The sequence below is a fragment of the Equus caballus genome, chromosome 23 (assembly GCF_041296265.1).
Source record: "Equus caballus isolate H_3958 breed thoroughbred chromosome 23, TB-T2T, whole genome shotgun sequence".
In the NCBI taxonomy this organism is placed as follows: Eukaryota; Metazoa; Chordata; class Mammalia; order Perissodactyla; family Equidae; genus Equus; species Equus caballus.
In genome coordinates, this window is record NC_091706.1 from 63,323,753 (window position 1) to 63,337,976 (window position 14,224).

General features: G+C 46.9%; 1 protein-coding gene across 2 annotated transcripts in view; it reads right to left on the minus strand.

Annotated features, from left to right (window-relative positions):
• Positions 1 to 8,524: 8,524 nt before the first annotated feature.
• Positions 8,525 to 14,224, minus strand: part of DCAF12 (DDB1 and CUL4 associated factor 12) — a 35,252-nt gene continuing 29,552 nt past the window's right edge. For both annotated transcript variants that reach the window (XM_005605060.4, XM_001499560.7), the window contains 3 exons: positions 13,638 to 13,800; positions 11,127 to 11,305; positions 8,525 to 10,611 (listed from right to left, as the gene is read on the minus strand). In XM_005605060.4, coding sequence (XP_005605117.1) covers positions 10,453 to 10,611; positions 11,127 to 11,305; positions 13,638 to 13,800 — 501 coding nt within the window. In that variant the 3' untranslated portion in view covers positions 8,525 to 10,452. The remainder of the gene's footprint in view (positions 10,612 to 11,126; positions 11,306 to 13,637; positions 13,801 to 14,224) is intronic.

The following is a 14,224-nucleotide window of genomic DNA, read 5'->3' on the forward strand; positions in this document are numbered from 1 at the left end:
AGCCAGAAACAGAGAGATCACTGAGGAGAGTTTAGTGAAGGAAAGGCAACAAGAGATGGTGCAGTACCCCGGGGCCAGTGACAGTGTGGAAACTTGATCACTACTGGACCTGAGGTGGCAACAGGGAGGGAGCAGAGAGTGTAGGGAAAGGCCATCTGACAGGGGTCTGCAGAGACCCTGTTTTTAGGAAGGTGGGTTGTGTGATGGGGAGTAAACAATCTCACATCCCTCTCCTCCCTCCTTCTAGTTTCCATTGGCTGAACCTAACCAGAAGCCGGAGGACAAGGAAGCCTATTGATGAGACACCGAACAGGCACTGAGCAGGGTGGAAGGCAGATCTGGTGGGGGAAAGGAGGCACACTTAACATCATTTTATTTACTGAAATTTCAAACATTGCTGTTTATGCCCCATAATTTGGCCTTAAAGTGTGCAACACAGTGAGCCGCCAGGAATGTAAGATACAACAGGAGTCAAGAAAGCTGCAAGTTAGGGCACTGAGCTGTCATGCACTGATGGAAGCAGAAGACTGGATGGGTAGATGGAAGTTTCCAGGGGCTGCTCTGCTCCTCAGCCCAACACTGACTCCACACAGACCTGGTAGAGATTCAGACAACAGCTCAGGCCCTGCCCTCAAGGAACCCGAGTCTAGTCTACAGAGGGTGAGGCCTGACCAAAGGTGGCTGCTCCTGGAGATGGCGATGGGCAGGGAAGACTTCCCCAAGGGGGCGGCTTCCGGGAGAATCAAAGGCGACATTAACTATAGGAGAGGCAGAGAGGCGCTGCAGTCTCTGTCCTGTGACCTGTGAGGAGACAGGTTGGTGGGAACTCAGGGGAGCCTGGGAGACCCTCTTCTCCCCGAGTTAAGTCGTCTCTCCAGGGACCTCCTGACTTCCCAGTTCCCTCTGGCTAGCTGTGTCCTGTCTCCTCCTCCCCCACCCCTCCACATCCCTTCCCTGAAGCCAAAGGAGTCTGGGGTGGAGTCAAGACTCTCAGAAGCAAGTTAAACCAGTTCCTGCAGGCCTGCCCTGCTGAGGAATAGCCCTGCAGAAAATTACTGTCCCCAACTGTAGGCATAGCCGGCTACAGATGGTGCAGAGAGACCTGGGGAGGGGGAGGATCTCAGAGAAAACACAAACCAGCACCTGACTCCAAACACAGAGGGACCCAAACTGGACCTGTAGGTGCTGGGGCCTTGCCTGCAGGGCAAAGCTAATGCTTGTCACTGCCTAACCCTGGTTGGCAGTGGCCGCTCTGGCTTAGAGAGAGTCTCCCAGGAGTACCAACGCCTCCGTCCTAGAGGCCTTGCTCCAGTTCTGCCAGCTCAGCTCCTAGCAGAGTTCTTCATGTTCTCTGGGAGCTGCCTCCCCACAATGTCTCAGGGGACCCAGCTGTCAGCTTCTCTCTCCAGGGTTGCTCAGGTCCCCTGTGTTTTGGGGAAAGGCCACAGATGGCTTCTTCCTCCAGCTGGGCAGCCTAGCTAAGCCTCTCACCTCTCTGTAGTTAAAAGGGGAGGCTACAACCAGAAGGGGAGAAGAGGCTCCTGGTTCCTGCTTGGGTAAAGGGCTGGCTGGATGCTTGGGGGCTTGCAGCTTTTTGCCCCAATTAACTCCAGCTAGTCCCCAGGCTCCTGGCTGCCCCAGAGTCAGGATTATATGGACTGAGTTTCGGTGAGGGAGATGTGACATCTCCCTGGGAATGTGAAATCTCAACAGATGGCTCAGCTGGTTGGGAGCCCTGAGAATGCTTCACAGTTGTGCTCTGTTTCAAAGCACCTTCACGTCTCTCCTCGCAGAAGCTCACAACCAGCCCAGAGAAATTCAAACAGCCTCCAGTCAAACAGCTGGTTAATGATTAGAGACAGGATTTAACTAGGAACACCAGCCTCAGATCCAGTGCTCTTTGTCCAAGCTGCATCCTACCTAACACCTCCAACCAATGCTCAGTTTATTGAATTTGGAGATCCAGCGGCAACATCCTGTTCGTTCCTTACACAGTAAGGTCTCTCTGGCTTTACGCAAAACACACACATACTTTTGAGAAGTTGTGTGCACATATGTTTGTAAATCAAATCTGCACATAATATGTACAGGGGAGTCTGGTTCACAGATTGCTTCTCTGAAAGGTTCATTATAACAACAAAAAAAAACCCTCTTTCAAGACTGACATTACAGCTCTGCCTACTCCTTCTTCCTTCCCCCCTAAAAAACATGTTTTGTGCTTAATTTTGAAGGCACTCCTGATGGAGTTTGTTTATGCAGGGGTGGTACCTCTGGAGCTTGGGAACTAAGTTCTGGCTCCCTCTACTGGGTGTATGATGGATTCATTGGCCCAGAGCAATTTACTCGGCCTCGTCGGAAGACTTTGGGGTTCTTAGGACAATCCTGTACCTGCCTGTACTTGGAAAGACCCCTGAAAGCAGGGCTCCCTGAGGAGGGGTGTGATGGTGAAAGACTTTCTAGAAGAGTTAGGACCTGAGCTACACTGTGAGAGATCTTGCCAGGATGTAAGCAATTTCCTTTTCGGATGAGAGCAATTTTGACAAGGAAAGTGCTAGGTGAGTTGAGAGGACTGGGTGAATGGATTGGCCTAAGCAGAGGGTTTGTGCAGAAGGAAAGGGAAGTGAGGAATTTTTGTTTTAGGCTTTTTAAGCAAAGGAGCAATCAATATTCTCTCTCCACTCTCCTCTTTTGTTATTAATTTCTTATTTGCAACCAGCACATGTTGAAGAAAAACTAGAGGGGGGCGTTTTAAGTGACACTCCTAGAAAATACAGACAAGCAAAGAATAAAAAAAGTATCATTGAAACTCTGCTGCCAAGAGACCTACTATTGACATTGTGGCCATAACATTTTAGATGGTCCTATCCCTAAATATAGATATGTATAAGTTTTGCAAGAGATCCTGCTTTAGAAGCTGGTTTGTATCCACTTTGTTACTATTAAAATATATCTCAGCAATCATTCTATGTCAGTATATATAGACTTACCTGTATGTACTGTTTAAAAAACTTATTATTATGGAAAATTTCTAACGTCACAAAACTAGACTGGTATAATGAGCCCCCATATACCCGTCTACCAGCTTCAACAGTTAGCAACACATTATAGCTTTAAAACATGATCTAACCCTCTGGATTATTTTAAAACAAATCCTTGACACCATGTTATTTCATCTATAAAAAGATATATGTAAGAGCTAAGGATTTTTAAATTTTATTTATTTATTTATTTTTACAATGTGATATATATATATTTTTTTTTTTGAGGAAGATTAGCCCCGAGCTAACTGCTGCCAATCCTCTTCTTTTTGCTGAGGAAGACTGGCCCTGAGCTAACATCCATGCTCATCTTCCTCTATTTTATATATGGGACGCCTACCACAGCATGGCTTGCCAAGCAGTGCCATGGCTGCACCTGGGGGATCCGAACAGGCAAACCCTGGGTGGCCGAAGCAGAACGTGCACACTTAACCGCTGTGCCACTGGGCCGGCCCCTAAGGATTTTTTTAAAACATAACCACAATACCATTATTACACCTAGGAAAAGTAACAATAATTCTTTTCTATTATCTAATATCCAGTCAGTGTTCAATTTTCCCTGATTATCTTTCTACAGCTGCATTGTTTTGAGTCAGGATATAAACACCATCTACACATCACATCTGCTTCATATGCCTCTCTCAAGACTCCCTTAATCTGTAACAGCTTTTTCTTGCTCTTTACTTTTTGGAAAAAACAGGTCATTTTCCCTACATTTTTGATTTGGTCGTTTGCATTTCCATTATACCATCGATATGTCCCTCTTTCCACTGTGTTCTCTGACAACTGATAGATTTGAAAGCTTCTTCAGATCAAGTTTGATCTCCTGGCAAGAATACTTCTTAGGTAATGCTGTTAACTTTCTATTGCAACCCACCAGGAGGCACATAACATCTGGTGGTCTCTCTTTTTGTGGTAGGATTGACTCATGAACATTTTAAGTCTTCATTTAACCATTTCCTTTTTTTTTTTTTTAAGATTTAATTTTTTCCTTTTTCTCCCCAAAGCCCCCAGGTACACAGTTGCATATTCTTAGTTGTGGGTCCTTCTAGTTGTGGCATGTGGGACGCTGCCTCAGCGTGGTTTGATGAGCAGTGCCATGTCTGCGCCCAGGATTCGAACTGACGACACACTGGGCCACCTGCAGCGGAGCGCGCGAACTTAACCACTTGGCCACGGGGCCAGCCCCTAACCATTTCCTTTTTAATAGGGTACTTCCAGTTTTTTTTTTTTTTTTTTCTTGCTATTTAATGTCAGAATAACCATCCTTATACATCTGTCTTTGCATGCATGCCTAGACTATTGCCTAAAATTCCCAGACGTGAAACTGCTAAGTCAATGGATATAATCAATAATTTTTCAACACAAAGAATACCATTTTGATAGGCTAAGCATTCCTGATAAAGACCACAACCACCAAATAAACCAGTAGCCTAGGACAATAAAATTAATGCTGACTTTATCTGATGACTCATGTACCCTCGGTCCTTGGGGATTCTTCTCACATCCCGGTTAGCAATTCCAGGTCTGCCCAGGCAAGTACAAGGCAGATCCTATAGAAAAGCAAGTTTAGGTATCTCAGGGCTTAGCTAGGTCTCTTATTATCTCCTGCTATCAAGGGGGACTGCAGATAGCTCTATATGTTATTGGCAAATAAATTCAGGATGGGAAAGCATCCTAAGACTCTACGATCTGCGCTATGAAAAGATGACCTAGAGTAAAAGTTAACAATATGGAGACAGTTTGAGATTGGCAGGAGAAAGCAACAACAGGTGGGCAGTTTTGGGGATTACTGCTTTAGTCCCAGAAGGGACAGGTTTTCGAAGGCAGAATCAATTCAAGGGTGGTTCTGAGTTTTAATTTTGCTTTTATAAGTCTTAGTGCTACTATGTGAGTAGAGCTCATCTTTATATTATCATAAAAGAAAAAATTTTTCTTAAATCTCAAATGTGATTTTATAAAAATTGGTATCTGAAAATTCCTCAGAGTACTCATGTATTAGCTTGCTAGGGCTGCCAAAACAAATTACCAAAAATTTGGTGGTTTTAAAGCAACAGAAACTCATTCTCTCAGTTTTGGAAGCCGGAAGTCCAAAATCAAGGTGTCAGCAGGGCCATGCTCCTCCCCAGGGCTCTGGGAAGGTCTTTCCTTACCTCTTCCAGCTTCTGGTGGCTCCTGGCATTCCTTGGTTGTAGATACATTACTCCAATCTCTGCCTCCATCTTCATATCCTTTTCTCTGTGTTTCCCTGTACATCCTTTTCTACCTCATAAGGACTCTCATTGGACTTAGGCACACCCTAACCCAGTGATCTCAGCTCGATCCTTTTATTTTTAAAGATTTTACTTTTCCTTTTTCTCTCCAAATTCCCCCGGTGCCTAGTTGTGTATTTTCAGTTGTGAGTCCTTCTAGTTGTGGCATGTGGGATGCTGCCTCAGCATGGCCTGACAAGGGGTGCCATGTCTGCGCCCAGGATCTGAACCAGTGAAACCCTGGGCCACCAAAGCGGAGTGGGTGAACTTAACCACTCGGCCACGGGGCCGGCCCCTCGATCGTTATCTTAATCCTATCTGCACAGACCCTATTTCCAAGTAAGGTCACGTTCTGAGGTTCCGGATGTATGCGAATTTTGGGGGACACTCTTCAACCCACTACAATTTTCAGTGTTTTATTGGAAGCCATTAGGAAAATAAGACTCACATAAAAATTTACCAAACCCTGCTATATAATATTTACTGCTTGAGAACAGAGATCACTTCCTGTTCTTCTTAGACTTCCCTGCACCAGTAGAACAGTTGTAGATGTTAAGGATCCAGGAAATCATCTAATGTCTAATCTGAACTCCTCTCCTCATTGTGATGGAATGAAAAGACGAAAAACCTGAATCCAGAGAGGGGAAAAGACTTGTTCAAAGTCATACGGCCATGAGAGGCAGTGGGAGAACTAGAACGGAACCCACATCCTCCCCTTTAGCCCATGGCTTACCCCGAGCAGTTGCTGCTGGGCGGTGGCATGTATCTGCCTTCAGGGAACAGCAATACCTTTAATCAGGTAATATAACCTGCCTGCTGCACACCCCCACCTCCCCAACCCCCAAACAATCTAACATTGGAACCTTAAGCAGAGTGGTTGGGGCAATAATTTTCTGTTTTCAGCAGGAGGGCCCTAGACGGGCAGAGGGAGTGGGGGTAATGGTGAAGATGAGGGCTGTTTCTCAGGTAAGCGACACATTACAGGGCCCAAACTGCCACACCTCAGGCCAGGGTACCCAGCACAGTGTTCTCTGCAATCAGCAAATGACCTTGACCCTGGAGAACAAGGAAGCCTCATTATTACTTCCAGTCCTCTGTCTGCCACCAGCTAAGACAAAAGTAGCTATGAGTGAGGGAAGTTTCTCCTAAGAGAGGAGTTGATCGTTTGTTTTCTTCCTGTCCACAGCACTAGGGATGTTAATTACAGCCCTGAATGCTGCTTAACAAGAAATGCAGTAAACATGTGACTCTGAGCTCAGTTAATGAGTATTATTATCCTTTAAAAACTCTGACTTCGGCAATTACACACTAATCAAGAATAGTGTTGAGATGGGAGGTTCAACCCGGGGAAATGTGAGAGGACAGCTCACATCTCTGTCTCGGGGAGCTGAATCCTAACAGCTCACAACCCCACCTTGAGTTCAGTTCACATGCTCTCTCTAGTGATTTCTCACATTTGTTTCTCTGGATGATTCTTTGGAGGAGCTGAAGTGAGGGCAGAAGAACCCAGCTAAGAAACCCAAACTTTCGTCTTCATAGTAGTTCCAGAGGTAGAAGCCCAGGTTTCTACCCTCCCGAAGCTTCCAGTCATCTTAGCACACTAGCATGAAATAAAAGCAAGTAACACTGAGTGATCCTCCCTCTCCCCGTTCTTTCCCCCAAATTTTCTCCCAGACACCAGCCAACTGAAAAGGAAGAAAAACACTTGGGTCATAGTTTCTTACAAGAGTGACCCCCAATGCTAAACCAAGGGTCATGCTATTTCTGAATTGCTATTTTTGGGTACCCGCTCTAGGAACTGTGGGTGGAGCTGGACCAGAGAGGCCTGGACTGGGAGTCTTCAGCTTTATAAGGACCAGTGAGGGTCAGAGCAATACTAATCAGCTCACGGAGGGCAGGGGCAGGGAACCTGGAGCATAAATGAGGTTCCAAAGCCTTCTACGAAAAGGATGACAGGAGGAGCCAGTAGACCACCTGGAATGAGGCACGCGGCCTGAGAGAAAACAAGGAAGTTCTTTCATGGCCTGGGAGTAGGGACTGCTGGCAGGAAAGGGAGGGACCCCACAAAGTCCACACAGCCCTTCTGTGATACATATTTTACTGGAAAGTCTGGCTGGAAAATGGGAGCAGAGCCAATATTCCATGGAGGCCAGAGGCTGAGGCCAGGCGCACGCCACATCCTCTGTCACCTTTCTCTGAGTATGTTCCACGAACACAAGTCTCATAGTTACCAAAAACCTGAGGCTGTGCAGTAAAGAAGTATTTGTTTTACTCTGCACGTCCCAAAAATAATTTAACCATGGAACATTTTGCAAACACCAATCACCGTTCCATGGATTGGGGATTCTAAAAACCCCATTTTGGGAAAGGCTAATTCCAGTCCCTTTCCAAATGTAGCTCTTCTCCTCTAGGAAGTCCTCTCAGTCGCTTCAACTCATCCTCTCCCCCTTCCTGTCTTGCAGCCTTTGATGGTACCTACCTGGTGCCCGTCTGAGTCATGTTCTAAACCAGGCAGCCTCTAAGGCAGGTGCAAAGGGCAGCTGTATCCTACTTGCTCTGGAAAGGAACAAGTGCCACGTGACAGAGGAATACCCCTTGCCTGGCCTGGCTCTGTGGTCCAGCCCTGATGGGCCTTCCAGAGGTGCCTGAGGAGGGTGCTACGATTCAGCCGTCTGCCTTTCTGTCGGACACGAACAGGCTCCGGGAAGAGCGCCACTCACTATGGTGGCTGTGGCCTCCTCTTACAAAGGGCAACTAGGATCTAGGGCTCCAACTTCAAAAAGATGGTATCCTGTTCCCTGAGCACTGTGCAGCCCCTTCCGTGGTCATTCTCAGGGCACCCTCCACTGAAGCAGACAGGGCCTCTCACCACCCCTGGCTGATGTAAAAGGAGCCGGTCACCTTGCTCAAATCCATAAAGTCATTCAGAGCAAGGACTGGCAACCCCTCCTCATCTTTGGCCTGGGTTGTTTCTCAAGCACCACACTTACTCCGTCTGGGCACGGCCACCCTCAACTGGATCCCAGAGCAACTGATCTTGGGCCAGAGCTGGGGAGCAGGAACAAGCAGGTCCTAGTGTTCGTGTGTGGGCCTTTGACCTTGAGGGAACTCTTGTGTTCCCCTTCTGCTCCCATCAATCCTGGTCCCCCAAGCTGACCTTCCAACCAGTCATGTACATGTGAAAGCAGCCTTTCCCTGCTGCCTCTTGGCTATACACACTCACTCAAACCACTGTGCACTGGAATAGTGTTTATTTTTTTACTTGGCAAAAAGTCAAGTGCTACATTTTTGAAAACAAAATCTCAAAAAACAATAAAATCTATTACCCATCACAGAAGAGGGTCTGGCAATAGTACAAAACATCCTACTTAAGATCTTTTTTTTTTTAAATATACAAGTCGGTTTAAAATGGTAGAAGTTCTGTGAGAACTAAGAAATCTACAGCTTGTAGTTTACAGTAGAAAAAAATTAAGACGATTAAAAGATCTACAGCATCCAGCATTTTGCTTAATTCCTGTTTATAGCACCTATTTCTCTAGGTTAGAAGATGAGAATTCTAGAATCTGTGGTGTACGCCTTGCACCACCAAGATAGGTAGACTCGCCGTCTCCCCTTCCCGCCAGCCCCCATCACAAGGAGAAGACACGCTTTTTTTCCAATCTCTCCACTTACACCCAGAGCACAGGAGGATGACTGGGAAAGCAAATTTCCTTTCCCCAGGATGGGCTGTTGACAGAAGCAGAGTACGTGCTTAGAATGGAGGAGGAATTTCGGGCTGGGAACAGCTGTTATCTGCAACATGATGCATAAAAAGCAAGGGATAACAGGACATCAGTCGGTCAGTTGCCTGCAAGTTTAAAAACCTCAGACTAAACAGACAGTTCAAGGGAGGAACAAATTACTAATCACATGGATGCTTTTACATGCACAATGTTGCTGGCTGTAGGCCACCCCATCACCATTCCAGGGCTGAGCCAACGGAGTGGGAGAGGTGGCTTCAACCCCTGCCCCACCGCATTGAGAGAATGAACATGGCAGAAATGAAGCACTCACTACACACAGATAAACCCCCTGCTCACCACCCCCTCCTGGACTGAACTCAATCCAGAATGCAAACGCAGAACCCATTGGGGAGAAGAAAGGCAAACACAGCCAAGGGGTCTGAGTAAGTGAATCTCAGAAGATTTGAGGCCTCCAGCTCCAGGCCCCTGAGACAGCAGATCTGGTCTTGTTTGCGGGGAGGGAGAGAGAGGGTGGGATAAGGATTCTCTTTATCAAGCCCTTCCGAGCCTTCTGCAGCCTCCGGAGCTGCGTGTGGCTGGAGACCCTGATGTTTCAGGGGAGTGGCCACTGGCTAAGCAGACGGAAGCTGAAATGGAAGTGGCACACAGGCACAAATGTTCTCGCCTAGGGGCCACACAGACGGGAGCCAGGGAGGGGCCAAGCCACTGAGGGGTCCTGGTGTGAGAGCCCCAGGAAGGTGCAGTCTAACTCAAAGTGTAATCCTGGTGGTGGTTTGTTTTCCTTTCTGTTTTTACTTCCTATAATCAGTGCTGTTAAATTTTGAAAAACAAGATAAAGACCAGTCCCAAAGCTGGACTCTGTGAATAAAGTTGTTTCTTTTATAAATATTTTAATTACAAGTAATCCTCACTCCAGGTAATTTCAGTGACACACAGTACTTACAGGCACACAAGTTCATGCACACACACGCACGTGCACACACACACACAGCCCCCAAACTTTCACAGAAAGTCTGAGGGCAACCACATAATTATAAAGGGGCCCTACCTCTGAAGAATGAAGTAAGGGGGAGAGCAACTATGTCAGCCTAAAGAAGCCAGAGAGGGAAGAGTGCGTGTCACTTGAAGAAAAAACACAAACAGGGATTAACAACAATGTTTGGTTGAGAAGCCAGAAAGAAAAAAGACAGTAAAGTAAAATTCTGATTACCAAAAGGGAAAAAACCAACCAAACAAAAAACACTTCAGATTTCTGCAAAGAGCTTCTTCCTGTCAAGAGCCCGAACCAAAGGCAAATTCCGGTGTTCCCACTAAAATATGAGGGCCTCACTCAATTGGAAAAAATCAAAAGAAGTAACAAGGAAACTGAGGATGGAAGTTAGTGTAAATCTCTGCATTTGGGGAGAGAGTTAGTTGTCATTAACTCCAGAGCCCAGCATAGTTCCCATGGAGCCCTGAAGGGAGGGGGCCTCCTGCCACAAAGAGCTTCGTTCCCGACGAGTCGTAGCAGTGGGTGTAAACAGCATTGGGGAAGAAATCAATGTCCGAAAAGTAATTCCTCCAGGTTTCATCATGATTCTACGAGAAAAGAAAGAGACTCTGTTAGCACCTCCAGCCAGGGAGCGGGAAGGGAGAAGGGGCAGGAATGCTTTCTGGCCTCCTGAAGAGGAGGTCCCACATCTACAACCTGACGTCAGGAGAACGGCGCTCATGGGAGTCAGCGCCTCACATTTCCAACTGAGCACGAGGGAGGGGCCGAGCAGGCCGAGGAGCTGCTGCACAAACCCAAGGTCTCAGGGCAGCTGGGGCCAAACTCGAATAACTCACTGCCAGCCCGGAGGGCCCTGCTCCTTCCCGCTCTCCTACACTCGGAGGGGATCCTGGGCCAGCCAGTGTGTCTTATTGGGCCTGTCTTCACAGGGGCATGCAGACACAAAAGCAAGATCAAGGGACTGTGCCTCTGCTCCAAGGAGTGCCTCTCACCAGGGAAAATGTATGTGTGCAGGTGGTGTGTCAGTGGGGGTGGAGTAGGCAGAGTGAAGACAATTTTCCTGTCGCTGTGCAGTAACCACGTCAGGCAGGGGCTTACTTACCAGCCAGCCTTTGCCAGTGGTTAGTTTCAGATTCTCCCCTGCCAGTTTGGGCTTGGACCCATAACAAGCAGCGAGCCTCTCTTCCAGGAACCTCTGAGCTCGGATGTCATAGAACAGCAGGGAGCCCTGCCCTGTGCCCACAGTGATGATGTGCTCATAGAAACTCACTGACCGGATCCCTGAGAGAGAGAAGAGGGCAATGAGCAAGGAGAGTACGTACTTAACAGACTGAATTTCTCCAACACTGAGTCCACATGGCACCCCCAAATACCAGCCAATGCCTTTCCCAAGGCAGGTGTAGCTCATGCAAAAGCCAGAGAACCATGATGCCCCACCGCCACCCATCCACTAACAGGAACCTTCCGGGTGCCCTCAGAGAAATGCCTGACGCCTGATGATGCTCAAGATGCTTTTGGCCTAAGATCAGAAGCGCGCCCTGAACCTCTCCAACTCCCCCCTGGACTCACTCAAGTCACCTTTCATAACTCTAAGCTCTTCTCCATTATATGTTTCCAACCTGTACTGAAACTGAGGGTTATCTCTATATTTACAAACCATTACATTAATAAGGACTTCCTTGTATTTGACCTAAAACCACTACCACGGGACACTGCAAGAGGTCTTTGGCTGGTATTAAGTGTGTTATGAGGCTGGCAGACAGCCCAGAACTGAAGCACCCAAAGGAGTACTGTGTCTCACTCACAGCGTGAGTTTAGGACAAGTCACCTAGTCACTCAGGGTCATAGGGAAAACACATCTGCTACACCTGTGGATACATGTGATGCATCTGTGCATGGGATACAAAAACGTCTCTTGGCACATAAGAGGGGCTCGATAATATTTATAGAATCAGTATTTCCTCATTAGGTGTGAAAGCTACTCCTGTAACAGTAACCAAAATCTCTTAAAACTTTCCATTGCAGACAGCATCCCAGCCAAGCCTATTTCTTCTCCCCTTACTGCTCACATTATACATATTATTCTCTCTGTTCTGAAATGGGAGTCTCTTAACTAAAATGAAAAGAAATCCAAAACAAAAGCCACTTTTGCAATATCTGCATGAAAATAAACACTACTTGAAAAAATGAGGCTAAACTGTGATCCATATTGTGCCTTTTAGGGCTCTCAGGATAACACAGCCATATTTTTGCATGAGAACGGGGACAAAATGAGATGAAGAAGAAAATGCACTGTGTTAGGTTGGATGATCCCAATTCTGGTCCTTGTCCGTTCCCCCACTGACCTGTGTGATGCTGGGCAAGTTATTTAACTGCTGTGGGTCTCAGTCTCCTCATCTATAAAACGGGGTTAACACTTTTTTCCTACCTGCTTCTCAGAGAGTTCAGGGCAGTAAGATGAAATAAGATGTCAGATAAAGGGACTCTGAAATCTTAAAGTACAGTACAAACATAAGTCTCTCTTTTTATTCCTCAATAAAAAATGAGGTCGCTCTCATAGAGAATATTCTATAAACAATGGGAGACTGAAGACTAATTCACCCAGTGGTCAGAACTAAACAAAATATTTCCTTCAGGGGCTGGCCCAGTGGCGCAGCAGTTAAGTTCGCGTTCCTCTGCGGCGGCCCGGGGTTCGCTGGTTCGAATCCTGGGTGCAGACATGGCACCGCTTGGCACGCCATGCTGTGGTAGGCGTCCCACATATAAAAAAGTAGAGGAAGATGGGTAGAGATGTTAGCTCAGGGCCAGCCTTCCTCAGCAAAAAGAGGAGGATTGGCAGCAGATGTTAGCTCAGGGCTGATCTTCCTCAAAAAAAAAAAATCTCCTTCACCTTTACTGAGGTATAACTGACATACAATATACTACACATATGTAAAGTGTATAATTTAGGGGCCAGCCTGGTGGTGTAGTGGTTAAGTTCACACACTCTGCTTCAGTGGCCTGGGCTTCACGGGTTTGGACCCTGGGTGCAGACCTACTCCACTCATCAGCCATACTATGGAGACATCCCATGTACAAAGTAGAGGAAGACTGGCACAGATGGTAGCTCAGGGCTAATCTTCCTCATAAAAAATAAAATTGAAAAAGTATAAACATAAAGTATACGATTTATATAAATAAGTTTTAACATATATATATATATCTGTAACACAATCAAAATAACAAACATATTCATCACCCCAAAACTTTCCTCATGCTTCTTTGTAAACTCCTCCTCACCCCGTCATGCCAACCCTTAGCAAAAAATGAATTTTATACTCCAGGCAGGGCCCCAGCAAAAAATTACCACAGGAGAGAAAGTAGGGCTCTGTGAAAGAACATGGAAACCACCAATATCCTGACTGCTGGTTTCCACCAAGGGCTTCTGTGGCCACGTATCTGTCTGTGGTGTTTGAAGCTCTGCTGGCATTGAAGCTCCCCTCTTGTGTCACCAAACACTTCTATCAGCTTCCATAAATATCGGGATACTTATTTGGAAACCAACATAGAAACTGAAGGTCAAAACCCAAGGGCAAGGCAGATGTAAGCCTGAGGGGCACCCTGGGACTCTTACCACTGCCTCGCTCCCTGGAGCAAACAGACTTGACGTTGTACGACGGCTGCCGTGGATCCAAGAAGGAGACGTGAGCTTGGGAGCCCACTGCATATACTGACCATTCACTACCATAGGCCAGACACACATTCTCACGGCAATAGGGCAATTTGGTGGAGAGGAGCTGAAAACAGAGAGGAGAGAGGCACCCGGGGCGTTAGCAGAGAGCACGCAGCAGGGCATTGTTCTTAGATGCCCACCTCTGCGGGCTTCCCTCAGACACAGCCACACAGTCAGAGACAGAAAGACAAGCCCCAGTTAAGGAAATAACGCCCTGCTCCACCCTCAGGTGCGTAAGAGAAAGAGAGGGTGACCATAATAAACAAGGAGATCAAGGTAGTGAAGAAGACTGGTTAGGGAAAAAGGTCAAGCTGGAATTAAATAATCGCAAGCAGAGCAAAGGACCAAGACCTACAGGACGTTTCCAGGGATAAATCCAGGGCACTAAAGCCAAGGTCCCACTCTGTTCTCTCTGCCAGGAAGCGCCACCACCTTCCTCACTGCTCTTCAGATAAAGGGACGGATCTCTGGCTACCCTCAGCCTAAGT